Source organism: Budorcas taxicolor, chromosome 25, assembly GCF_023091745.1.
Source record: "Budorcas taxicolor isolate Tak-1 chromosome 25, Takin1.1, whole genome shotgun sequence".
Taxonomy (NCBI): domain Eukaryota; kingdom Metazoa; phylum Chordata; class Mammalia; order Artiodactyla; family Bovidae; genus Budorcas; species Budorcas taxicolor.
The window spans coordinates 39840514-39867067 of NC_068934.1; the positions used below are offsets into that span (position 1 = coordinate 39840514).

The window sequence follows — 26554 nt, forward strand, 5'->3', positions numbered from 1 at the left end:
TTGACCTAGGACAAATATTTTCACAATTCATATGGAAATTTTAAATTGGATATTGGATATGGTAAATTTTACCCTTTGGATGCTGGATATTTTTTAATTTTTATAAATTATTCCTGGTACTGTTTGAAAACACTGTTAATATCTCGGAAACAGTTGTATTTTTTGAAGGCTTGCTGTTCAGTTTTTTGTTTGTTTTTGTTTTGTTTTTGTTTTTATTTTTAGCTGATATGAGACCAGCAATTAGACCAGGTTTACTATCCCCCACTAGTAAGGCAATATTGTCTTCAGGACCATACTGATGTCATAGGAATTATGAGTAATTTCCATGCTGGTGGGTGGGGATACCATTAGACTTGGCTCAATTTGAGACTCAAGGATTGTTCTCTATAATACTGACCAGTACTATCAACATTCTGCTGAAAACTGAAGGGGTATCACCTGCACACTCCCAGAGTTCTCTGTGTGTAGCCCTCTCCTGTGAACCCTAACTCTCTCTCTCTTGTCTCTGCCTAGATACCCCTTCCATGTATGTATTGGAAATTGTTTCTAGAGTTGGAGCAATTGTAGAACTCACCTTGCTTGTTCCCTGCCTCAGGAATCCATACTCTACTGCCTGACTTTTGATTTTAAAAACTTCTCTTTCTTTTATCTCTTCTACTTTCAAGTTGTTTGGGACAGGAGGATAAATGTGTCCTTTGCTTCTTTATGTTTATCAAAATGGAGGTCCCCCTGCAATCAGAACTCACTGAATGTCTTGTGGATTCTAGGCACTGTGCATGGGTGCAAACTTGACCAGGGATATGTGTTGGGGCCTTGGGGAGCCCTGGTTTGTGGGAGAAACATGAAAATTATAACTAGCATTTGCTATGGAGTATGTTCAGTTCAGTTCAGTTGCTCAGTCATGTCCTACTCTTTGCAACCCCATGGACTGCAGCACGCCAGGCTTCCCTGTCCTTCACCAACTCCTGGAGCTTGCTCAAACTCCTGTTCATCAAGTCGGTGATGCCATCCAGCCTTCTCATCCTCTGTCATCCTCTTCTCCTCCTGCCTTCAATCTTTCCCAGTAATAGGGCCTTTTCTAATGAGTAAGTTCTTAACATCAGTTGGCCAAAGTATTGGAGCTTCAGCTTCAGCATCGGTCTGTCCAATGAATAGTCAAGGTTGATTTCCTTTAGCATTGATTTGTTGGACCTCCTTGTAGTCCAAGGGACTCTCAAGAGTCTTGTCCAATATGACAGTTCAAAACCATCAGTTCTTCATCGCTCACAATTCTTTATGGTCCAACTCTCACATTCATACATGACAATTGGAAACATCATAGCTTTAATTATATTGAACTTTTTCAGCAAAGTAATATCTCTACTTTTAAAAATGCTGCTAGGTTTGTCATAGCTTTTCTTCAAACAAGCAATCAAGTTTTAATTTCATGGCTGCAGTTATCGTCTGCTGTGATTTTGGAGCACCCCAAAGTAAAGTCTCTCACTGTTTCCATTGTTCCTCCATCTATTTGCTGTAAAGTGGTGGGACGAAATGCCGTGATCTTCATTTTCTGAATGTGGAGTTTAAGCCAAATATTTCACTCTCCTCTTTCACGTTCATCAAGAGGCTCTTTAGTTTCTCTTCACGTTCTGCCATGTGTCTTCTGCATATCTGTGATTATTGATATTTCTCGCAGCAACTGTGATTCCAACTTGTGCTTCAGCCAGTTGGGCATTTTGCATGACTTACTCAGCATATAATTTAAATAAGCAGGGTGACAATACACAACGTTTATGTACTCCTTTCTCGATTTAGAACCAGTCTGCTGTTCCAAGTTCAGTTCTAACTGTTGCTTCTTGACCTGCATACAGATTTCTCAGGAGGCATGTAAGATGGTATTCCAATCTCTATAAGTTTTCCACAATTTGTTGTGATCCACACAGCCAAATGCTTTTGCATGGTCAATAAAGCAGAAGTAGATATATTTCTGGATTTCTCTTGCTTTTTCGAAGATCCAACAGATGATGGCAATTTGATCTGTGGTTCTTCTGCCTTTTCTAAATCCAGCTTGAACATATGGAATTTCACAGTTCATGTACTGTTGAAGACTTGCTTGGAGAAATTACTTTGGTAGCATGTGAGATAAGTGCAACTGTGTGGTAGCTGAACATTCTTTGAAATTACCTGTCTTTGGAATTACAATGAAAATGACCTTTCCAGTCCTATGGCCACTGCTGAGTTTTCCAAATTTGCTAGCATATTGAATGCAGCACTTTAACAGCTTCATCTTTTAGGATTTGAAATAGCTCAATGGCAATTCCATCACCCCCACTAGTTTTGCACATAGTTATGCTTCTTAAGGCCCTCTGGACTTCACATTCAGGATGTCTAGCTCTAAGTGCAGAGAAGCCAATGGCACCCCACTCCAGTACTCTTGCCTAGAAAATTCCATTGATGGAGGAGCCTGGAAGGTGTAGTCCATGGGATCGCTGAGGGTTGGACACGACTGAGCAACTTCACTTTCACTTTTCACTTTCATGTATTGGAGAAGGAAATGGCAACCCACTCCAGTGTTCTTGCCTGGAGAATCCCAGGGACAGGGGAGCCTGCTGGGCTGCCGTCTATGGGGTCACACAGAGTCGGACATGACTGAAGTGACTTAGCACCAGTAGCAGCTTTAAGTGAGACACCATCATGGTTATCTGGGTCATTAATATCTTTTTTGTATAGTTCTTCTATATATCCTTTCAACCTCTTCTTAATATATTCTGCTTTTTTAGGTCCACGCTACTTCTGTCTTTTATTTGGCCCATCTTTGCATGAAATGATCCTTCCCTACCTCTAATTTTCTTGAGTACATCTCTGGTCTTTCCCATTCTATTGTTTTCCTCTGTTTCTTTGCACTGATCACGTAGGAAGGCTTTTTTTAAATCTCTTCTTGCTATTCTTTGGAACTCTGCATTCAGATGGATAGGTCTTTCTTTTCTCATTTGTCTTTATTTCTCTTCTTTTCTAAGTTAGTTCTAAGGCATCCTCAGACAACCATTTTGCATTTTTGCATTTCCTTTTCTTGGAGATGGTCTTGATGAGGTATGTACAGATCAAAAAAACGAAGGTCACTGCATGCAGTCCCATTACTCCATGGCAAATACATGGAGAAACAAAGAAAACAGTGACAGGCTTTATTTTCCTGGGCTCCAAAGTCACTTCAGATAGTGACGGCAACTGTGAAAAAAGAGACGCTTGCTCCTTGGAAGAAAAGCTATGAAAAATCTTGACAGCATACTAAAGAGCAGAGACACTACTTTACCAGCAAAAGTCTGTACACTGAAAGCCATGGTTTTTCCAGAAGTAGTGAGAAGATGTGAGAGTTGGACCATAAAGAAAGCTGAGCACCAAAGAACTGATGCTTTTGTACTGCGGTGTTGGACGAGATTCTTGAGAGTCCCTTGGACTGCAATGGAGATCCAACCAGACCATCCTAAAGGAAATCAGTCCTGAATATTCATTGGAAGGACCAACGCTGAGGCTTAACCTCCATTACTTTGGTCAGTTGATAGGTTGAACTGATTCATTATAAAAGGCCCCGATGCTGGGTAAGATTAAAGGCAGGAGGCAAAGGGGAAGACAGAAGACAAAATTGTTTGATGGCATCACCAACTTGATAAACATGAGTTTGAGCAAGCTCTGGGAGTTAGTGATAGACAGGGAAGCCTGGTGTGCTGCACGCTATGATATAGCAAAGAGATGGACATGACTGAGAGACTGAACTGAAATGATGTACAGAGGACAATCAGGGAGCAGGCAGAAGTCTTAAAGGAAGGAGGAAGGAACTATTCCTGGATAGCTGACAATGATGGTTCTGCAAGTGGTTTCAAGCTGGAGAAACTGTAGGGAATCAATTCTATGCCAGATGGAGAGAATGGTAAGAGAAAGGCAGGGTGGCAATGCTGGAACTTCCCAGAGAACTAGATCCCTGTTCTACTAAACTTTATCAATGTTCAAAATTGTTAGGTGTTTGGAAACATGAGTTTTGTTTTGGAAGTGGTAGAGTAATATTCAATGGAAGAACTGATGCTGAAGATGGAGCTCCAACACTTAGGCCAATGATGTGAAGACCCAGCTCATTGGAAGAGACCCTGATGCTGGGAAAGATTGTGGGCAGAAGGAGAGGGAATAAAAGGATGAGATTGTGAGATGGCATCACTGACTCAAAGACATGAGTTTGAGGAAACTCTGCAAAATAGTGAAAGACAAGGAAGCCTATTTTGTTGCCGAACATGTAATCACAAAGAGTCAGACATGACTTAGCAACTGAACAATACCAGTGAGGACACAGAGTCCACTGAAGGCTCTGGTCCTGGCTGGAGTGGAGAAAGACTTGAGCGGAAGGGGAGGCTTCCCATTCTCTGGTGCAGGTCCTTGAATCCAAGACAAGGAGCACAAGATTATGAATGTTTTACTAAATATTGTTTTCCAAAAGCACAAAAAGTGTTTTCTGCAGGAGAGAGAGCTTTGACTGAGTTTGTACTCTAGATTTTACTGAGGGATTTGAAAGGGATTGGGAGCGGGCTGAGTCTGCAAAAACCAGGTGACCAGCTGTTGGAGGGCAAGGCTTGTGGTAGACATTCTGCACTAGGTGGAAAACGAATCCAGAAAAAGTGTCCCTTCTGGCGTGTACATGCCAATGTATCACATTATTTCAGCAGATCACTTCAATGTTGTTTTGGGGCAAGCTAGAAATGGACGATGCATGGTGTGCTTTTGTCAATTCCTGTGGGTAGTCAGATGACTAAATGTCTGGTTACTTCATTGCATGGTTGAAATCATGCTTGAGAAAGAAAACTAGATCAAGTCCACACATATTTGGTAGTTAAACAGCAAGCATAGGAAGGTTTCTAAGGCAACTGTAGGTAATTTAAACATGAGGGGCCAAATGGGGACAGTTTCGTTTAACAGGCTGAGATTGGACTGTACAGGTTGCCATAGTTGTTGCTATGACAAGAAGCCATCACAGCTAGTTGTTGCCATGCTGGAGATGTGCGAAATGGAAAAGAAACCAAAAACCTTACAACTCTCCTTGCAGTGTGATTTCAGGCTAGAAGTAGTTGGCAAGGAAAGGCTGACTAGTAAGGCTGAGGAAGGGAGTAATCTGAGCCAGTAATCATTAACTCTTGTGGGAGCCCAGAAAACAGAAGCATCGGCTCAGTCAGAGTTCTGTGTCATGATTCAGAGATAGATGTCATTTGGCTTGAATCAATATTTAGCCTTGGGAATGGCAGCCATAACCTCTAAACAGAAGATTTCCTTCTCCCCAGGTGGCAGAATAATTCATATTTGTTCCAGACTCAGGAACCCAGAAAGCCCTCTCAGGGCTACTTGTTCTCAGCAGGTACACATGTAATCTAGAAGGTGGAACTATCATCATGGTGCCCATTTTCTAGATGAGAAAACTGAGGTTAAGCAACTTGATCAAGGTCACACTGCTAAGCACATGAAAAGCCAAGCATAAACCCAGGGTAACAGTGCTCAAATTGTGTGTTTTTGCTCCACACACACTGGGAGTGGTGGGTGGTGATCTGGCACCAAACTTAGGCAGAAGCAAGCAGTATTCATGCTTAAATTGAAGTAGTGAGGAAAACCACTAGACCATTAAGCTATGACCTAAATCAAATCCTTTATGAATTTATAGTGGAGATGAAAAATAGATTCAAGGGATTAGGTCTGGTAGCCTGAAGAACTATGGTTGGAGGTTTGTAACACTGTATGGGAGGTGGTCACCAAAACCATTCCCAAGAAAAACAAATGTGAGAGAAAAAAAAGGGGGGGGGGGGATTGCCTGAGGAGGCCTTAAAACAGCTGAGAAAATAATAGAAGTGAAAGGCAAAGAGAAAAAGGAAAGATATACCCAATGGAATGCAGAGTTCTGGAGAATAGCAAGTAAAGATAAGAAAGTCTTCATAAGTGAACACTGCAAGAATTAGAGAAAAATAATAGAATTGTAAAGAGTATAGATCGCTTCAGGAAAATTAGAGCTACCAGAGGAACACCTCATAAAAGGATGGGCACAATAAAGGTCAGAAAAGTCAAAGACCTAACAGAAGCAGACGAGGTTAAGAAGAGGTGGAAAGAATGCACAGAACTGTACGAAAACCATCATAATGATTGGCATAGTGATGATGCTTGGGTAAAGCCCTCATCATTCATGTAAAGCCAGATACAATGGAGTGTGAAGTCAAGTGGCCATAGGAAGCATCACTGCAAACAATGTTAGGAGAGGTGATGGAATTCCAGCTGAGCTGTTTAAAACAACCTAAAGAATGAGACTCTAAAAGTGCTGTATTCAGTATGTCAGCAAATTTGGAATACTCAGCAGTGACCACAGTGCTGGAAAAGTTCAGTTTTCATTCCAATCCAAAAGAAAGGCAATTCCAAAGAATGTTTAAACTATCATGCAATTGCTCTCATCTCACTTACTAGCAAGGTAATGTTCAAAATCCTTCAAGCTAAGCTTCAACAATACATGAACTGAAAACTTCCAGATGTACATACTGGTTTGAGGAACAAGAGATCAAATTGCCAACATCCATTGGATCTTAGAGAAAGGGAATCCCAGAAAATATTTCTGTATGCTTTGCTGACTATGCTAAAGCCTTTCACTGTGTAGACCACAACAAACTGTGGAAAATTCTTAAGGAAATGGGAGTACCAGATCACCTTTCCTGTCTCCTTAAAAGCCTGTATATAGCTCAAAAGGCGGCAGTTAGAATAAGACACAGAACAACTGAAAGATTTAAAAGTGGGAAAGCAGCGTGACAACGTGTACATTCTCACTCTGGTTATTTAACTTCTATATAGGATACATCATTCAATATGCTGGACTGCATAATTCACAAGATGGAATAAAGATTGTTGGGAGGAATATCAACATCCACAGATATGAAGATGACACTGCCCCAACAGCAGAAGGCAAAGAAGAACTAAAAAGCCTCTTCATTAGGAGAGGAGATGCAAAAACTGGCTTAAACTCAACATTCAAAAAACTATTCACAAAAAGACACTCAACATTCGTGGCATGCTATCACAGCACTTCATGGCTTATCGATGAGGGAAAAGTGGAAACAGTGGCAGATTTTATTTTCTTGGGCCCCAAAACCACTATGGACCTTGACTGCAGCCACAAAATGAAAAGACACTTGCTCCTTGGAAGGAAGAAAGGCTATGAAAAACCTGCACAGTGTACTAAAAAGCAGAGACTCACTTTGCTACAGAGGTCTGTATTATCAAAACTATGGTTTTTCCAGTAACCAGGTACAGATGTGCAATCTGGACCATAAGAAAGGAGGAATGGCTAAAAATTGAGCTTTTGAACTGTGGTGCTTGAGAAGATTCTTGAGAGTCCCTTATACAACAAGGAGATCAAAGCAGTCAATCTGAAAGGCAGTCAACCTCTAACCCCTGCTGTCTTAGCTGAGGCATCTACTGAGGGCTTCAAGGTGGAAAGAATGGATACTTCCACTGCAAAACTGCCTAACCATGGCAGCTCCAAGCAAATATTTTGTAGCTCCACATCTGGAGGAAGCTCAGAAAGGCTGAAGTCAATATGTACCCTAGGTACCCGATACATGCATTGCATTCTCCCCAGCAGCACTTGAGGTCAAGGAAGGGGCATTCTGGGCCCTGGAGGAGGGGAATGGCTCAGGGATCCACTGGGGCCACCACTTACCAAGTAGGACTGGAAGGGACAGAGCAGGCATATGTGGTAGAGAGCTGGTGACAGGAGTGTGGGAACAAGAAGGAACCAGCTCTGCATGAAGTACCTCACCCAAAATCCCCTGGAGGAGAAGCCCAGTGATAAGATCATCTGAGATGGGACAAAGAGAGTCTATTTCATTACCCCTTATAATTCCTCTGAATGAGGATGTGGTGGCGTAGGTGGGTCATCACAAACTCTTCCCTGGCCTAGACCATCTGCCAGTTGCTGTCCTTGGGGCTGCCTCTTCCCAGCTTCAGGCATGTAATTCCACAGGAAATTGACAATCATGCATGCTGCTGGGTCAGGGCCAAAAAGCCTATCATAAGCAAAGCCTATCATAAGCCTATCATGTAAAGCCTATTATAAGTCCCCATGTCCCTGCCAGGATGGCAGATCTGGGGCTGTACATGTGATCTGAGGTGGGTCATTCAGAGAACACCTTTAACTCTGATGTCTGCAATCTTCTTTCCTTACTAGGTGATGCCTTCAGGATTTTAAACCCTAGGGCAGGTAGCTTGGACTCCCTCACTAGGTGTAGAAGCCTTAAGGAAGAAAGCTGCCAGGCTAAGACCATCAAAGAAGTGTGAAGGGAAAGAGCGAGAGTGAGAGAGAACTGATGACTTCTGATTTCTAGGGTCCAGTCACTGAGATCTTTGCATTTGCTGTGATTCTTGTGTCCTGGATTCCCAGAATCATTTCAATGAGTTTTCCTTTTCTGGAAGCCAGCTGGAGTAGGGCTACTCTCAATTTTGATTCAGACTTGGTTTTAAAACCTCCCAGATCATTGTATACCTCCCAGACACAAACTGATGCACCCATTTGTTTCAGCACCATTACGAGTGAAATCCTTTATTCTTTACTGAGAATAGGGTGTGCAGACCACCAAATACAGTTCACCAGCATCCTGGGAAGGAGTGCTCAAAGGATGAGTGAGTGTATGTTAGGAGAGGCCTTTCTGATTCCTGAACCATTCTAAGCATTTACACTGCCCGTGCCAGGCCAATCCTGTCATTTCCTCGATCAAAGACTGAGAAATACCGTCTCAGGAAGACGTCACCCAGGATCCAGGTCTCTTTAGATGTTCTCACTGTGTTCTCTTTAAAAGTTGTATAGCAGTTGCCTCTAGAATCCTGGGGGAGTCAGAGACATATACCAGTCAGCATGAGCCCTTACCGGTAACTCCCCCCAATACCCAGAACCAGCACAGTTTGTTTTATTTCCCTCTTTTGGTAAGTATCAAGGGGTTTTCTCAGCAGCAGGGGATATGAGAGTTCAACCAAAACCAAACAGGGGCAAAACATGAGGTTGCCATGAGGAAGGGTGTGGTGAGTGGAGGACTGAGAGTTGGGGAAACAGGAATGAAAAACAACAATGTCCTACTGTAGAGCGTAAGGAACTATATTCAATATTCAGTGATAAATCACATGAAAAAGGATAAGAAAAAGTATTTTTATGTGTATAACACACTTTTTATGTGTATCACATTGCAATGCAGCAGAACTTAACACAACACTGAAGATTAGCCACACGTCAATATAATTTTTTAGAAAAGAACAAGTGTGTCCATAGTTCTCCTCACTTCCTGTTTCCTTCCTTCTGAGTTCTGCTCCTTGTTTTCTCTGCAGAGAACGCTGGTTCTCCTCCTGCGTCCCCACAATCCATACTTCATTTTAAAATTTTATTTTGTATTGAATATAGCTGATTAACAATATTCTGAGTTTCAGGTGGACAGTAAAGGGACTCAGCCATATGTATCTGGGTACCCTGGTCCCAAAGATATCCCTCCCAACCAGGTTGTCATATAACTGGGCGGAGTTCCCTGTGCTACACAGCAATTCGTTGTTGGTTATCCATCTTAAATAGAGCAGTGCGAACAACACGTTAACTCAGGAACTCTGTGAAGCCTCCTTTAGCCCACACTCACCCTCCTTGGCCACTCCAGGCTTGGTTGGGTAACATACCTTGGTTCCCCATCCCCACTGGTCAGTCCCTAGCCCTCATCACCCCTAGTTAGTCCTCAGTTAGACCACCGTGAGATGCCATTTGCATGGAATCCAGTGCAGTTCTGCCTAGGACCAAGCAACCCCCCATATGGCTCAATGAGTTTGTGGTTTTAGAATCCCTGAAATTCCCTCTCTTCCTCAAAGCCTTCTTAGAGCCCATCAGCCTGCTTTGAACTCCCACAGGGAGCTGACATGAAGCCTCTACCCTGTACCGGGGCTGAGCAGTCACTGTGCACCCTTTTTCACCTTAGTATCCAACCTCCCCACAAAGGGGTCTGGTATCCCAACTCACAGAGAGGCAACTGGCCAGAGCAAGGGGAAGATGCAGCCGAGTACTACGCTGACCATGTAATTTATCATCCAAACCAGAAAAAAAAACTTGAGAAGGGAAGGCAGATTGTTAACTTATGCTGGGACATCACACTGGGACTGTCCCCAGCCATTCTCCTTGTAACATGGCCTATTTCAGGGACTGCTAGAGCTGACTTCCATGTTCATACAGCTAAGGGTTCAGATTGAATTGAAGCTCTTTGAGGACTGAGGACCTTAGTGTTCCCCTCTCCTTGTGACTCCCACCATGCCAGCATTGTGTGGCATCTCCATATTTATTTCAGGAAGATCAGTATCCCAGACGGCCCTTTAATCTCAAATGGTTGGTTTTCTGGCAGTCACTGACCGAGCCACAGGGCTCATCAGCATCTGCAATGATGTGAGATGGCCTGTAGAGGGCGTCTCCTCCCAGCAGCACCGTGTCGGTTGCTGCAAGCCCCAGTTTGAGAATCACCCCTCAGTATTGTCCCCTCACCTTGAGGATGTAGGCTCGTGCTGGCACCGGGTAGTTGATGCCGTTGATGGTGAAGATAATTGCGGGCAGGGTATTGACCACAGAACATGAAACGTAGTGCTGTTAGAGAGAGAGGGAGAGAGGTTGGCCTTGGAGATCCATGTTTTGTGTGGAGACTGGGAGTGACCCTGGGGCACGACCCTTCACCTTGGAATCCCGTGTCGTGGCACCGATGAGCTTCTGTATGTTACTGACCAGTCTTCTTGGGCCTTTGATCAGTGCTGTTCCAGTGTCCACAAGGGCCTCGCAGCCTCCAGAACAAGCAATAATCTTTCTTTTCATGGAGATGCTGAGAGATAGTGGAAGAAAGTGGGCATCAAGGTCACTCTGAGTCCCACCAGAGCTGCCCCCTTCCTCACTGTCTCCTAAACAGCCCTTTGTCTCTTGCCTTCTTTTCCTTTACTCTCGATACAGCACCTTTCTTGACATCCTTGAATGCAGTACTTGAACACACCAGGATCTTTTGCACCTTGACCCAGGCTGGTCTTCCATTCCTAGAAGATTCCACCCCACTTTGACTAGCAAATTTTTCTCATCTTCCAGATTCCACCTTAACTGTACTGTTTTCGGGAAGTCTTTCCCCCCGTGTTTATCAGTCTCCTGTCTTGGTCACTGTCTGTAGACCCTTCCTCATGTCTGCTGCTGCTGCTGCTGCTGCTGCTGCTAACTCACTTCAGTTGTGTCTGACTCTGTGCAACCCCATAGACAGCAGCCCACCAGGCTCCGCCGACCCTGGGATTTTCCAGGCAAGAGTACTGAAGTGGGTTGCCATTGCCTTCCCCTCCTCATGTCTAGCATGTACCAAAGTCACAATTCACTATGTGGGCGAGTCACTTCATGTACATCTGCCATCTTAGATGTGAGGGCAAGTTTTATTCTCATTGTCTCCCTGGCACAAGTGCCTGGCACATGGTGGATGCCCAATGCTTGTCTGTTCAATGACTGAATGAAGACTGAGAAAACAATAAGAAACATCCAGAGAGCTGCATCTGGTGGGGAACAAATAACGGGTAGCACACAGAGTGAAGAAGGAGATTCACCAGGGCAGAAGATTCTCACAGTAGGGGGAGAAAGGGGCTTCTCTGGGAGATGGTGTCTCCCAGCTCTGCTCCTACAACCAGATCAGACCCTGAGACCCTGACCAGGAAATACATGACTAGCCCACAGAAACTCTAAAGGACAGGTCAGCTTTTGTCTGAGGGTCTCACACAGAAACCTATTAATTATGCCTCTTGTCCTCAGGTCACTCCTAGATCCCACCTTCCTGATTCTCTCTTATAACCCCCCCACTGTGTGCCAAGGTACGTGGGGTGTCTTTTTTATTAGTTGCTTTCACGTCTGAAGACTGCAGCCAACCTATCTCCATTGCTGGGTAGCTGCTCCCTAAGGAGACCAGTTTTCCCCATTTGCTTAGAACTTTCCCTGTTCTTAAACAGACATTTATCTGTACTGAGAACTTCCTATATCCTTGATAGCCCTGGACTGTTGGTCATCTTATCATAACTCTGTTCAGGCTGCTGAAATTCTCCCTGATCCTCTGTTCACCACAATGTAGAGTCCTCTAAACATGCTCCCCACCTCAAATGGCAGTGGATGCAGCTCTCTCCCAGCTGCACAGAACTCTCTGGACCCTTTTAGGACCCGGGTCAGAGCCATGCTCAGAAGGCCTGGGGATTATGAACCCATGGGTTGTTTGTGTATCTGTGTGCTTGTGTGTTTGTTTGTATGTGTGTTTGTATGTATTTCTGTGTGTGCTTGTGTTTCTAACTAGCTATAAATGTTTATATATGTCTCTGTATGTTTGTGTGTCAGCTTGTGTGTTTCCATGTGTCTGTGTGTCTGTCTGTGTCATTGTGGGTGGTGTATATGTCTGTGGGACTGTGAGTCTGAGAATGTATTTGTGTGTGTCTGCCTGTGTCCATGTACAGAATTGGGAGCATCACTTGGGCTGAACCTCAGAGGGAGAGGCTTACCGGTCCATGTTTACAATCCAGTTGCCCGCTTGGATCAATGGTATCCAGTTGAGCTCTCCCTTGTAGTAGCGGTGGTCCACCCCACCAAACATCACCACACTGCCCTCCCGCTTGTTTCTGTAGAGAGAAGTGAGGGGGTGATCCTTGGAGGACAGTAACAACAGCACTGTCTGAGAGCTGTGCTTGTCTACCAATCAAAGCCCTAATAAGGTCCCCACATACAGATGCAGAAATAACATCGGGGGGCGATTGAGATCCAGACTGAGGTCTGTAACTGGCTAGTGAGTGGCACAGAGGAGGTCAGAAGCTGAATCACTTGGTGGGCTCCACTCACTATGTCTTCTGAAGACGCCCTGGGCCTCCAGGGACCTGAGTGCTCAGACACACTCAGAGGGCAGGGTGCTGAAGTGTTTGGCTTTCCCCTTATCCACCTTGTCATTTTTCAGGAAAATCAAGGCCTGGGAGTTCTAAGGGTGTGGGTTCAGGTCACCAAGCGTTGGCTCCACTGGCCTGTGACCTCTACTGTCCAAAGGGCCCCACACTCAGAAGTGACCCCACCTCTGCTCTCCCTGTCTTGAAATGCCTCATATTTCTTGAACAAGAGTTCCAGAGTTTTGTGTCCCACCCTTTCGTATTTCACTGGCTCCACAAGGAAATGCTAATGAGGAAGGAAAGATATCCACCATCCTTCTCCTTATTTCCTTATCAAATACATAAGCAAATCCTAATGCCTTTTATTCAACGTGCTTCCTGTTGCTTTCCATTAGTCTTCCTCCTCACTCACCTGCGGAGAGCAATTACTGATCAGGAACAGGGTGTGTTCCAATAAAACGTATTTATAAAAGCCGCTGGTGAAGCCAGATAGGGCCCTGGGGCCATAGGTATCCTGGGTTAGATTATCTCTCAGGGTACTTCTTTATCAAGTGTTCTATAATTTTCGTGCATCTGAAAGCATTGAAAGCATCTTACAGCTAATTTGGAGAAAGGGATCGTCCATCTCAGACTTACTTGCTCAAGTAGAAGGCAAAAACAGGCTCAGAAATGGCACCTTCATTCTTCAGGTTGTCAAAGATGGGGATGGCTCCAGAGACGGATATGTTTGGGTAGTTCAAGCCCAAGATGCCATCAAAAGGTACACTCTCAAATCCGGTTTCCAACAGGCTTATACAGAAAGGCTGGTCAGTACTTACAAGGTCCCCAATCTGTGGGAAAGAAGAGTGTTCCCACTTACAGATACGTGAAGCGGGGCTAGGACAGGGCTGGAGTGCATTGCCATTAGATCCTCAGAGACGAACTGAGGCTGGGCTCTGTCTTTGGTGGCCCACAGATGGTTAGACCAAGCTGGGAGGGGAATTTGGGTTCCACTTGAGAGAGGCTATAAATTTAAAACATCTGCCCCTCTGAAAAACACCACCTGAGTGAGTCAAGTTGGCCTCGTGGCTTCTGTACAGGTGTGGCAATCAAGTCAGGCCAGGACCCATTGGCGCCACCTTATGGACAAACTGAGTGGAGAGCAAGATAGCCTCCTCTTCGGCATCACTGACCTACTGACAGGAATGGACAGCATTCTCTGTAATGTACTGTGGATTCTGCATCTGTCCAGGAAGACATAAGCTGAAAACACAATCTTGCTTTCAGGGTTCTATGAAATTACTGCCTGACGAATTCATCTTTGGGGATATGTGTGTATTTGTGTGAGTGTGTATGAGAGAGAAAGTGAGAGAGCAGAACTACTCAAATAATTTGGAGGAGGCAGGCCATAGGTTAATTAGACTCTCAAAGGTCTTCTAGAGTGAGAACTCATTTATAGGCCCCTAGACTTCTCAGGCGTCCAGTTTCCCACTATGGATACCTGAAGCCCTTGACTGCCCCCAGGGTCCCCAGATCAGTTTTATCCTGTCCCCAAATACCCCACAGCAACTTCAGTCCCGAAAAGCCAGCCTAACTCCACCTTTTACCACACGTGTGCCCTCAGCAAGGCCCTTGCTGTCTGCACCTCAGTTTCCTCTTATGTCTCATGAGCTAATCAGAGTAACTGCTGTGTGGGGTTGTTGCAAGACTAAACCTGAAAGCGCCTGGAACAGTCTGTGAATATATAAGTAGGTGCTTTTTTCCCCTCTTCTCACTCCCAGCAAAATGAACCTTGAAGTGCTCATGGGCAGAGGAGCTGCAAGTCCACACCTCAACCCACTCTCTGGGTTAGCTAATCTGTTTGCTCATGTGTCACCACATGCACTGTCTCCCCAGATGCAGAATCCTGTGGGTAAGACGGCCAATTCTATGGGAGTTAGGCTAAGAAGGGTCCTGCATCTGTTTTGCAATCCGGGCTCACTCCATAGCCAGTCCTGACTCAGCATTTGTTACCCGAACTGTGTCATAAACAAGAAGTCCTTTCATCCTTCCAGGATTGTACTTGATGTTGAAGACCTTTTGTGTAGGCCGGAAGGTGGAAGACCGAAGATGTATGAACATAACCTTTGTAGCTGCAGACACAAGAGATGAGTGTCATCAGGTGCCAAGGGTAGAAACAGGGCAACAGGGCAAGTGAAGGATGGTCTGGGTAGGGGGTGTCTGTACTCACCACAGGCTAGACTTTGGCAAAAGACAGAGGGTACCCACAAGTCAGATGAGCCCGTGTCAAAGATAACTTGGAATTCCTGAGGGGGTGTCCCAATGGTGATGTTACCCACGTAGAGCATCTACAGTGCAAAGGAGGGAGTAGGTTAGTGCAGAACTGGCTACCCTCTATTCCCACACTAATGCCTCCCTCTGGGTGTCACATATCTCTTGAGATCACTTTCTAACCACCAGGCAGCTCACAGACTTTGGTCACAGAGGTGTCTGCCATTTGATATATTTTTCCTGTTCTACGTTGTATGCAGTATATTGATTCTATGACCAGGCATTGAAGTGGTACCTCCTGCATTGAAAGCATAGAGGCATAATCACTGGGCCTCCAGGACCACTGGACACCCAAGGAAGTCCTGGTACCTTCATTGGAGAAGGTCTGTAGTCTCTTCAATCCCAGCCTCAGCGCCCCCTTCTCCAGGAGGTCCTTCTGGATCAACTCCAGCCACTTCTTCTATCAGACCACATCCAATCAACTGTACACAGGTGACCCTTTCACTCGACATGTATATACCCTTTGCCTATCTCTCAGGCTGGCATGGGCATTCTTGAAGACAAAATAAACCCTTTGTCAGATCTAAAAACAGTAACCACAGTGTTAGATTCTTATGGCCTTACATGGAATATGGGTTCAGTAACTTTTTACTGCTGTGGTTCTTGCATCTGTGGAAACTGAGTTCCTCTGCCAGGGGAGTCACAGTTGCTTTGCAGTTGGTTCTACCTTTTGATCAGTGATGGCTCACTCTTCATCTGTAACTGAGTGGCTCACCTAGTTCCTAAGGAACAATTGCCCTCAAACTAATGACACAACTTTGACACAGAAATGGATGTTTATCTACCACCTGGTAATTGCCGGGCCCAGTCACCAAGACCAACAGTTGAGGACGAGAGTGCCTTCTCCTCTGGCTGGGGTCCCTGTTTTCCAGTGTCTCTGCCTCCTGCAGGAACCCCAGTCCCAACATGCCACCAGGCACCTCCAGATGAGCCTCAGTACTAAACTAGAGCACCAGGGGGCGATGTGGAGCACCATCCTCCCAAAATACTCACATCCATGATGTTTCTCAGTGGGTGAATAGTTAGATTTGAGACGCGAGAAGAAATCTGGGACAGACTATAAGTATGTTCTTTCAGGAAACTGTTCAGCATGTTTTTTCCACTGACGGTGTTTCTCATGGTCTTCATTCTCCTTAGAGGTATTCTTTAACCAAGCATTTGACAAAGAAAACAAAGAAGATGCTAAAACAAACTGTCAGTGTTAAGGTATAACTGTCACTGCAATGGCCCTGTATATTTTCTAATCATCTTTATGAGGCATATTATTATCAGAATTTTATGCATATACGATGACAAAGACATCACTTTGAATACAGGTTCTTTTCTGCAATCTTGGGTAAGCCATATGACCATGTGGTGTCTCAGTCTTCCCTTCAGTAAAATGGTGGAATGTAACAATACAAACCCTCCAAATAGAATATCTTGGGGATAAGTGAAGTGATGGATATAAGGTACCTGATAAATAGGAAGTCTCAACATGACAGCCATTAGCATTGCTGTTGCCATCCCACACTATCCTTCTCATAGAACCTCAAGGAAGGAGGTAGAAGGGGGACTCTTATCCTCTTATACAAGGGAGCAATTTGAAATGCAAGAGGTTTCTGAGTTGGCTGTGGTCACACTGCTCGTCAGATATAAAACAGTGTATATAAAAGAGTGCATCTTTCTCCACTTTGAAAGAGAAGTGAGAGTTGAAAAAATAATCCAAGATATAGGGAACAAGTAAGGAAACTCAGAGGCTTGAGAAGGAAGGATGTATCAAATGAAAAATTAAAAGAAAACAACACAGAGAGAAATACACTCCCAGTGACTTCCAAAGAGATGGAGAGATAAATGACAGTGATACAGAGATGCAGACATGGGCATATACACACTGAAGTAGACAGGGAAAAAAGAGGACATGTTAAATAAAATGTAGAAAGTGCTATTCCACAGGACCACATTGACATCTGCATAGACTGCGCCCTGAACAGTTGCAAGGAGTTGCATTTTCAATAGGTCATGACATGACTGGACGCCAATAATTGTGCAACCATGCAAATCTACATAAGACCTTGGGATCTACAGTTCCTAGAGCAAGTTACTAATCAACAATAAAGATTTGAACTTTAAGACTCTTAGGGAAAGATTCCATTCCCTTCTAAACCTGATGGGTGGAATAATCAGATGAAAAGAAAAATCTGAGAAAGGAACATGATGAGGCTTACAGTCCCCATACTTACTTGACTATGCACTCTGAGAAGGCCACCAGCCCAAGGAGCACAATCCATTTCATGCTTCTTTCCTGGCTCCAGGTACTCAGGGAAGTTTGGGTTCTTATATGTAGTGGTGACTAGCAGCCCCTAGTTATATATGCTCTGACCTACCCTAGTTTTCCCCTTTAGGCCACTGAAAGATCTGAAAAAATAACACAAAGGTCTTGATAAAATCTTTACCTTCATCAGTGTCCTTCACGAGTGGCCTTTGAAGCTTCTCAGAATACAGAGAATTGAATTGTAATCTCTTCCTTGTAGCCTGGCTGGAAAATCAGACTGATCTGCATGGACATTTAAGAAGATGGAGAACCTTGCCTACATGGAGAAAGAAATGGCTAAGAACATTATGAAAATGGATACTAGGGGCCATGCTCAACATTCGTGGTTTCAGGTCATCTTCCTAGCCACTTCATGAGATATGCATTGCTGTCTTCATTGGAAAGGAGATTGCTAGGAAGATAAGTTGTCAAATGGCAAAGTGAAGACTTCAGGGACAGCCCTGGGACATACAACTGGCTTTAGGTAGTGAGTCTATTGGCAGACATCAGGGTCATCTATGATGCCAGTCTGTATCAAAGAATTAGGACAGAACAGTACTTCAGCGGCATGGCTTCAGTATTGGAAGAAATGTCATATACATCCACAAGACGTTTTACATCATCCAGCAAACATACAAGTAAGAACTGTGTGCTAGGTTCTGGGTTAAAGGCTTCGAAGTCAAAGTTGATCAAGACAAAAGTAGTGTTTATCTTAAGAGAGCTAGCAGTCTAGTTCTCACAAAGTCATGGCCCCAGGAGGCAGGAGATATGATACTAGGACTAGTTGGCCATGTTGGACCCTCGGCAGCACAGGCCTTACCACTGGGAGCAGACTTTCCTCCACTTCAGGCATGCTGGAAAGCATGCCAGTTGCCTATGTTTTCAGGAGAATCAGAAGTTTGGATATGTATGTACAATCTACTGATTTTAATGTTAGCAACTAATTTTTTTCCCTGAAAAAACAGTGCAAACGAAATCTCCACAGTGATGTGCTGGAATCAGCCTTCAGTCTCTGTAGGTTTTTGTTTCCAGCCTAGAGTTGGGAGTGCAGTAGGGACAGAGAGGAATTTAACTCATGTTGGTTGATTTAAAAAGAGACTGAATGCATACTAAACATGCTGACTCATTGGAAAAAAACCCTGATATTAAGAAAGATTGAAGGGAGGAGGAGAAGCGGAAGACAGAGGATGAAATGGTTGGATGGCATCACCAAGTTGATGAACATGAGCTTCAGCAAGCTACAGGAGTTGGTGATGGATAGAGAAGCCTAAAAGGGAAAGGGAAGTCGCTCAGTCATGTCCAACTCTTCGCTACCCCACGGACACCAGGCTCCTCCGTCCATGCGATTTTCTGGGCAAGAGTACTGGAGTGCGTTGCGGTTTCCTTCTCCAGAGAACTTCCCGACCTAAGGATTGAACTCAGGTCTCCCACATTGTAGACAGACGCTTTCCGTCTGAGCCACCACTTGATCTTAGCCAAAAGGCCAAGAATCTGGCATGCTGCAATCTATGGTATTGCAAAGAGATGGACACAATGGAAGGACTGAACTGAACTGAACAAATTGAGAACAAAAACTAATAAATCTAATTGCATCAAGTTGTTGACTAGCTACCTATAACAACACATTACTTAAGTGGCTTTAAAATTCAGACTTATGACTCTACATTCAGAGTATAATATCTTCTCAGTAAAAACAAAAAATACTGCCCATCAAAAACAAAGCCAAAGAAAACCAAAAGGGAAAAAGGAAAGAAATCTGAAACTATATTCAACAACTTCAGTTCAGTTCAGTTGCTCAGTCGTGTCCAATTCTTTATGAGCCCATGAACGGCAGCACACAAGGCCTCCCTGTCTGCCACCAGCTACCGGAGTCCACACATACTCATGTCCATTGAGTTGGTGATGCCATCCAACCATCTCATCCTCTGTCATCCCCTCCTCCTCCTGCCCTGCATCTTTCCCAACATCAGGGTCTTTTCAAATGAGTCAGCTGTTCACATCAGGTGACCAAAGTATTGGGGTTACAGCTTCAGCATCAGTCCTTCCAGTGAACATTCAGGACTGATTTCCTTTAGGATGGATTGGTTGCATCTCCTTGCAGTCCAAGGGATGCTCAAGAGTCTTCTCCAACACCACAGTTCAAAAGCATCAATTCTTCAGGGCTCAGCTTTCTTTATATCCTAACTCTCACAACCATACATGACCACTGGAAAAACCATAGCCTTGACTACATGGATGTTTGTTGACATAGTAATGTCTCTGCTTTTCAATATGCTTTCTAGGTTGGTCACATCTTGCCTTCCAAGGTGTAAGTGCGCTTTAATTTCATGGCTGCAATCAACATCTGCAGTGATTTTTGAGCCCAGAAAAATGAAGTCAACCACTGTCTCCACTGTTTTCCCATCTATTGGCCATAAAGTGATGGGATTGGATGCCATGATCTTAGTTTTAGAAATGCTGAGCTTTAAGCCAACTTTTTCACTCTCCTCTTTCACCTTTATCAAGAGGTTCTTTAGTTCTTCTTCACTTTCTGCCATAAGGGTGGTGTCATCTGCATATCTGAGGTTATTGAAATTTCTCCTGGCAATCTTGATTCCAGCCTGTGCTTCCTCCAGCACAGTGTTTTCATGATGTATGAGGCATATAAGTTAAATAAGCAGGGTGAAAATATACATCCATGACGTACTCTTTCCTATTTGGAACCAGTCTGTTGTTCCATGTCCAGTTCTAACTGTTGATTCCTGATATGCATACAGGTTTCTCAAGAGGGAGGTCCGTTGGTCTGGTATTCCCATCTCTTTCAGAATTTTCCACATTTTATTGTGATCCACACAGACAAAGGCTTTGGCATAGTCACTAAAGCAGAAGAAGGTGATTTTCTGGAATTCTCTTGCTGTTTTGATAATCCATCAGATGTTGCCAATATGATCTCTGGTTCCTCTGACTTTTCTAAAACCAGCTTGAGCATCTGGAAGTTCACGGTTCATGTACTGCTGAAGCCTGGCTTGAAGAATTTTAAGCATTACTTTACTAGCGTGTGAGATGAGTGCAGTTGTGCAGTAGTTTGAGCATTCTTTGGCACTGCCTTTCTTTGGGATTGGAATGAAAACTGACCTTTTCCAGTCCTGTGGCCATTGCTGGGTTTTCCAAATTTTCTGGCATATTGAGTACAGCACCTTCACAGCATCATCTTTCAGGATTTGAAATAGCTCAACTGGAATTCCATCACCTCCACTAGCTTTGTTCGTAGTGATGCTTCCTATGGCCCATTTGACTTCATATTCCAGGATGTCTGGCTCTAGGTGAGTGATCACACCATCATGATTATCTGGGTCATGAAGATCTTTTTTGTACAGTTCTTCTGTGTATGCTTGCCACTTCTTCTTAATATCTTCTGCTTCTATTAGGTCCATACCATTTCTGTCCTTTATTGAGCTCATCTTTGCATGGAATATTCCCTTGGTATCTCTAATTTTCCTGAAGAGATCTCTAGTCTTTCCCAATCTGTTGTTTTCCTCCATTTCTTTGCATTGATCACTGAGAAAGGCTTTCTTATCTCCCCTTGCTATTCGTTGGAACTCTGCATTAAAATCGGTATATCTTTGCTTTTCTGCTTTGCTTTTTTCTTCCCTTCTTTTCCCAGCTATCTGTAAGGCCTCCTCAGACAGCCATTTTGCTCTTTTGCCTTTCTTTTTCTGAGGATGGTCTTGATTCCTGTCTCCTGTACAATGTCATGAACCTCTGTCCATAGTTCATCAGACACTCTGTCTATTAGATCTAGTCCCTTAAATCTATTTCTCACTTCCTCTGTATAGTCCTAAGGGATTTGATATAGGTCATACCTGAATGGTCTAGTGTTTTCCACTTTCTTCAATTTCAGTCTGAATTTGCCAATAATGTGTTCATGTTCTGAGCCACCCTCAGCTCCCAGTCTTGTTTTTGCTGACTGTATAGAGCTTCTCCATCTTTGGCAACAAATATAATCAACCTGATTTTCGTGTCGACCATCTGGTGATGTCCATGTGTAGAGTCTTCTCTTGTGTTGTTGGAAGACGGTGTTTGCTATGACCAGTGTGTTCTCTTGGCAGAACTCTATTAGCCTTTGTCCTGCTTCATTCTGTACTCCAAGGCCAAATTTGCATGTTATTCCTGGTGTTTCTTGACTCCTACTTTTGCATTCCAGTCCCCTATTTAAAAAATGACATCATTTTCACGTGTTAGTTCTAGAAGGTCTTTAAGGTCTTCATAGAACTGTTCAACTTCAGCTTCTTCAGCATTACTGATCAGGGCATAGACTTGGATTACCATGATAATGAATGGTTTGCCTTGGAAACGAACAGAGATCATACTGTCATTTTTGAGACTGCATCCAAGTACTGCATTTCAGACTCTTTTGTTGACTATGATGTCTACTCCATTTCTTCTAAGGGATTCCTGCCCACAGTAGTAGATATAATGGTCATCTGAGTTAAATTCACTGATTCCAGTCCATTTTAGTTCTTAGATTCCTTTAATGTCTATGTTCATTCTTGTCATCTCCTGTTTGACCACTTCCAATTTGCCTTGATTTATGGACCTAACAATCCAGGTTCCTATGAAATATTGCTCTCTTATCTTGCTTCAATCACCAGTCCCACCCTCAACTGGGTGTTGTCTTTGCTTTGGCTCCATCCCTTCATTCTTTCTGGAGTTATTTCTCCACCAGTCTCCAGTAGCATATTGGGCACCTACCGACCTGGGGAGTTCATCTTTCAGTGTTCTATCTTTTTGCCTTATCAAACTGTTCATTGGGTTCTCAAGGCAAGAATATTGAAGTGATTTGCCATTCCCTTCTCCAGTGGACCACATTCACTCCACCATGACCCGTCCATCTTGGGTGGCCTCCACAGGGCATGGCTTAGTTTCATTGAGTTAGACAAGGCTATGATCCGTGTGACAGATTGGATTGTTGTCTGTGATTGTGGTTTCAGTCTGTCTGCCCTCTGATGCCCTCTCTCAGTGCCTACCCTCTTACTTGGGTTTCTCTTACCTTGGACATGGGGTATGTCTTCACAGCTGTTCCTACAAAGTGTAGCCACTGCTCCATACCTTGGAAGTAGGGTAGCTCCTCTCGGCTGCTGCCCCTGATTTGGACATGGGGTAGTTCCTCTTCACCGGGCTTCTGCACTGCCATTGCAGCTGCCATGCATTTGCACCGCCATCGTAGCTGAGGAGAGCAATATTTCAACAACTTATTGTTCCTCATATTGTTTCTGTTATTGTGACTTAGTCATTTGTATGTTAACAAGTAAAAGCTAGACAATAATAAAAACTAATGTTCTGAAGTAAGACTTTTTCAGTGGCTAGAAAAAGAGGTTCACTCATAACATAAAGAAGTTTAATTCAAACCATGCTGTCTTAAATCTTGAACTGAAAGCATAAGTTTGTACCAACTAATTATATTCCTTTTTAATTTTTAAGGAAAATGTGTACTTGCTACACTGACCACTGTAAAGCCTAGAAGCAATGACAACTTGATAACAGTGACTATTCTGAGGTCTAACATCTAGCTTCTAAATACATTTCCCATCAGACAATGCATGGTTTCTTAAAGAGATGGCTGATTTCAGGACTGGGTAAAGAAATGCACAGAATAATCTTGGGAATCTTGAAGGACGAGAAAGCTGAGGGACATCAAAGACCAAGGAGGCCTGGACAGAAAGTTTAGGTCTCCAAATGAAAAGGCCAAACATCTACCAGTTTGTTGGGCAGAATGATGTTTCTGCTTCTCAACACACTGTTTATGTTTTCATAGCTTTCCTGCCAAGAAGCAATCACCTTCTGATTTCATGGATGCAGACACCCTCCATAGTGGTTTTAGAGACTAAGATGAAGAAATCTGACACTGCTTCCACCTTTTCTCCTTCTATTTGCCATGAAGGATGGGGCTGGATCCCATGATCTTAGTTTTTTAATATTAAATTTTAAGCTGTCCAAATGTGTTTAAATGTTAGTAAGCAATTTAATTTGTCAGTGTGATAGATTGCCAGGACACCAACTCACCATTCTGAGCACTGAGAAAGGAAAATAATCACCAATATTTATGCTATTTTTGTTTCTGTTAAGCATAGGTATGTAACTACAATCCGTTCCAGGAAAACAAGCTAGACTGTCCCTTCTGGGGGTGGTGAGAGAGTGATGGAGAGCAGCAATAATACAGATGGAGCCTCACTCACTGGCCTGCAGCTCACCTACTGCTGTGGAGGTCTTGTTCCTAACAGACTAAGGACTGGTACCCGACCTGACCCATTGTGCTGGTATTGTGGACTCCTGATCTAAACCCAATAGTGGGACACTCTGTAAGACAAACCACCCTGCTTCTGCCCAGTTTCTGAACAAACAAATGGCATTAAAATTGGGAGAGGAACAGTTATTTTGTCTTAAAAGAGAAAAACCAAGTGCATCATATGAGTACATTCTTTCAATAAATTGTAAAAAGACATCTGCTTTTTTAGAATCAGGGAAATTTGCACATGGACTGGATATAAAATATTCACTTTATTGGGAAAAAAGAGCATTTTTTCATATCCTATCATTCTATGAAAAATACTCATTATATACATTTTGTGGAATGTTTTATTTTCCCAAAATACATCAGGAAAAATGAATAAGGGGTAAAAGAGAGTATGAAATGATGGTCTGTCTTGAATTAAAAAGAGATACCTGCTACATGATGCATAGCTGCTATGGATGAATTGTGTCCATCCTTGACTCCCAATGTGATGGTATTAGGAAGTAGGGCCTTTGGGAGGTACCTAGGTTGACATGGGGTTTTGATGGTGGTCCCTCATGATGGGAATAGCCTCTCCCTCTTTTTCTCTCTTATTCTCCCTCTTCTTCCTTCCCTTCAGCCACCACATGTGAGAACATAGCAAGAAGAGAAAGACTGATGCAAGTTAAGAATGTCTTCACCGGGAACTCAATTGGCCACCACCTGGATGTTGCATAGTCTCCAGTCTATGACAACCTGTGGGACTAAGAGGTTAGTTTTGTAGTTACTGATGCTGAATGATGAAATGTAGGGTTCATGACACTCTTCTTTCTTATATTTGTTATGTTTGAAATTGTTTTGCAGTAAGAAGTTTATAAAGAGTCTCTGTCTTAGTGATACACTTAGGAGCCCAAGATAGCAGATTCAGGCAGGTTCCCAATGAATGCGTGGTTGGAGGACCACATGCTCCTTACTCCAACTCATCTCTTATCATCTGAAAACTGTCCCCCACACCTGACACCCTTAACGTCCCCCGCTCCACCATCTGCCTCTCCTCCATTCCTCTGCTAAGCTGTCATCTAGCAGGAAATGTTGATGATTAAGGACAGGGTCTGTAAATAGAAGGAATGCAGATATTTTTAGAAAGAATGAACTGGGCAGACCCATCTTGGTTTTCCCTTCTTTAGTGCCATCTGCAGGTGAGGGATTGGGCCTGGGTAGGGGGGGAGCCACAGGTGGGACTGCATAGATATCTACAAGCGAAGGGAGTAGGAATGAAGAACCCAGTAACCAGGAGGTGGGCAGCTTGCACAGGACCCAGGAGGGAAAGAAGAAGCACTGGGGAAAGAATAGTGCCTACTTGAGGGCCAGACCTTCTTGAGTAGTTCGGTTAAACTTGGAGGTCACATCCTTCCTGCTGGAATTCCTGCTCCAGAGGTGGAGGGGAGAGAGCTGTACTCACTCCTAATGACTCACAGGGAGAACGCCTCCCCCAGAGGCCCTTTGATTCAATTCTAACTGTGGGTATCATCCCAAGCCACAGAGAAAATGGCAGATCATCCAAAAATGACCTAGTTTAAATAGTATTTAAAATATTACAAAATTTATCTAAGAGTCCTGGCATATCTAGTTCCCAGAGTTTTTTAGGACAGATGAGTCGTTAGTCTATTTTGGGTTTCTGCTGAGGAATCTACAAGCTTCCCCACTGGTAATTTCTGACTTATAAATACCTGATCTCATGCCATGGAACCCAAATGATGGTAAGTCCCAGTGGGCAAGGCCTCTAAGGTCCTCAGTGTCACAGCAGCTGTGTGCCAAGTGATCTGCCATTCCTGGTCCTGAGTCCAGAACACATGAACATCAACAGATAAGTTAAAGCCCCCTGCCCACCAGAGGCAGCCTCAGCATACTCAGAAACTTGCACCTCTGATCCACTTGTCCACTGATTGGCATTGAGCCTCAGTCTGGATCAAGTGTTCTGGAGCAAGTCCAGTCTCCCTCATCCAAGAGATGGGAAACTGAACCCTGGGGTGTATGACTCACCTTAAGGCTGCAAGTAAGTTAGAGAAGACTTGGGATCCAGGAACTCTGGTTCCCAGGCTAGGAGACTTCCAAGAAGGGAAAGATGAGAGAAAGTTCAATTGCATCCGCTGCTGGGTAGCTCTAAGATGTCTGCAAGCACCAGAGTGGAAGTTTCTTTCTCGTTGCCCCTCAAGTCTGGTTCTGATTTTATTAGCAGACCTGCCTCCATGTACCAGCAGGAAAGCAATATTCAGGGCTGTTTCTTCTTGGTTCCAGGAACAGTGGGAGAGCACCAGCTGTAGTGACTGTAGGAGGTAGTCGTGAAGGTGGTGACTGACTCACTATCAATTCAGATCCCCAGAGCTGCCACTCCTCCTTCACAAGACAGACCCTTGACTGACTGGGTAACATGAACCTGCATTCAGAGCAAGAAACATTCTATTCTTAGCCTTCTGGAAAGGATAAGTGCTTTATGTTTCCTCAGGGAGCCCCTGCCTGAGCGAGGTTGGGGACTGAGACTAGCCTTAATGCAGCAGATGCGTTCCCTCCTGATGCTCCAAATAGACCTTGGAGATTCAATGGCCTTGAGAGAATGACAATCACCCTTATATTTTATAGGGGCTTTGCTTTATGAATCTGGTTGGAGAAAAAGGACAGAAAGTCCGGACAAGGCTGGACATCTCTGGGTCCCAGCGGACTGTGAGTTGAGTTTTAGCCACCTGGCTTCACAGTCAGGTGCTGATGTAATTCAC

At 43.9% G+C, this 26554-nt stretch overlaps 1 protein-coding gene across 1 annotated transcript; it reads right to left on the reverse strand.

Moving 5' to 3' along the window:
• Window positions 1-8715: 8715 nt before the first annotated feature.
• Window positions 8716-17551, reverse strand: LOC128068965 (pregnancy-associated glycoprotein 1-like). The gene is made up of 9 exons (XM_052662245.1): window positions 17460-17551; window positions 16231-16381; window positions 15137-15254; window positions 14920-15038; window positions 13564-13757; window positions 12556-12672; window positions 10730-10871; window positions 10544-10642; window positions 8716-8865 (listed from the first exon to the last, which is right to left on the reverse strand). The coding sequence occupies exons 1-9, from the start codon at window positions 17510-17512 to the stop codon at window positions 8716-8718; spliced, it is 1143 nt and encodes a 380-aa protein (XP_052518205.1). The 5' UTR covers window positions 17513-17551.
• Between the last annotated feature and the right edge of the window lie 9003 nt (window positions 17552-26554).

What these genes read in the sequence shown, in the direction of transcription:
- LOC128068965 (XM_052662245.1), bottom strand. Translation starts at nt 17,512, where the DNA reads ATGAAATGGATTGTGCTCCTTGGGCTGGTGGCCTTCTCAGAGTGCATA. An exon ending in TTGTTTATGACACAGTTCGG is followed by an intron (nt 13,758 to 14,919) that starts GTAACAAATGCT and finishes TCTTTCCCACAG; the next exon opens with ATTGGGGACCTTGTAAGTAC. An exon ending in CACGAGCCTACATCCTCAAG is followed by an intron (nt 8,866 to 10,543) that starts GTGAGGGGACAA and finishes TGACTCCCCCAG; the next exon opens with GATTCTAGAGGCAACTGCTA.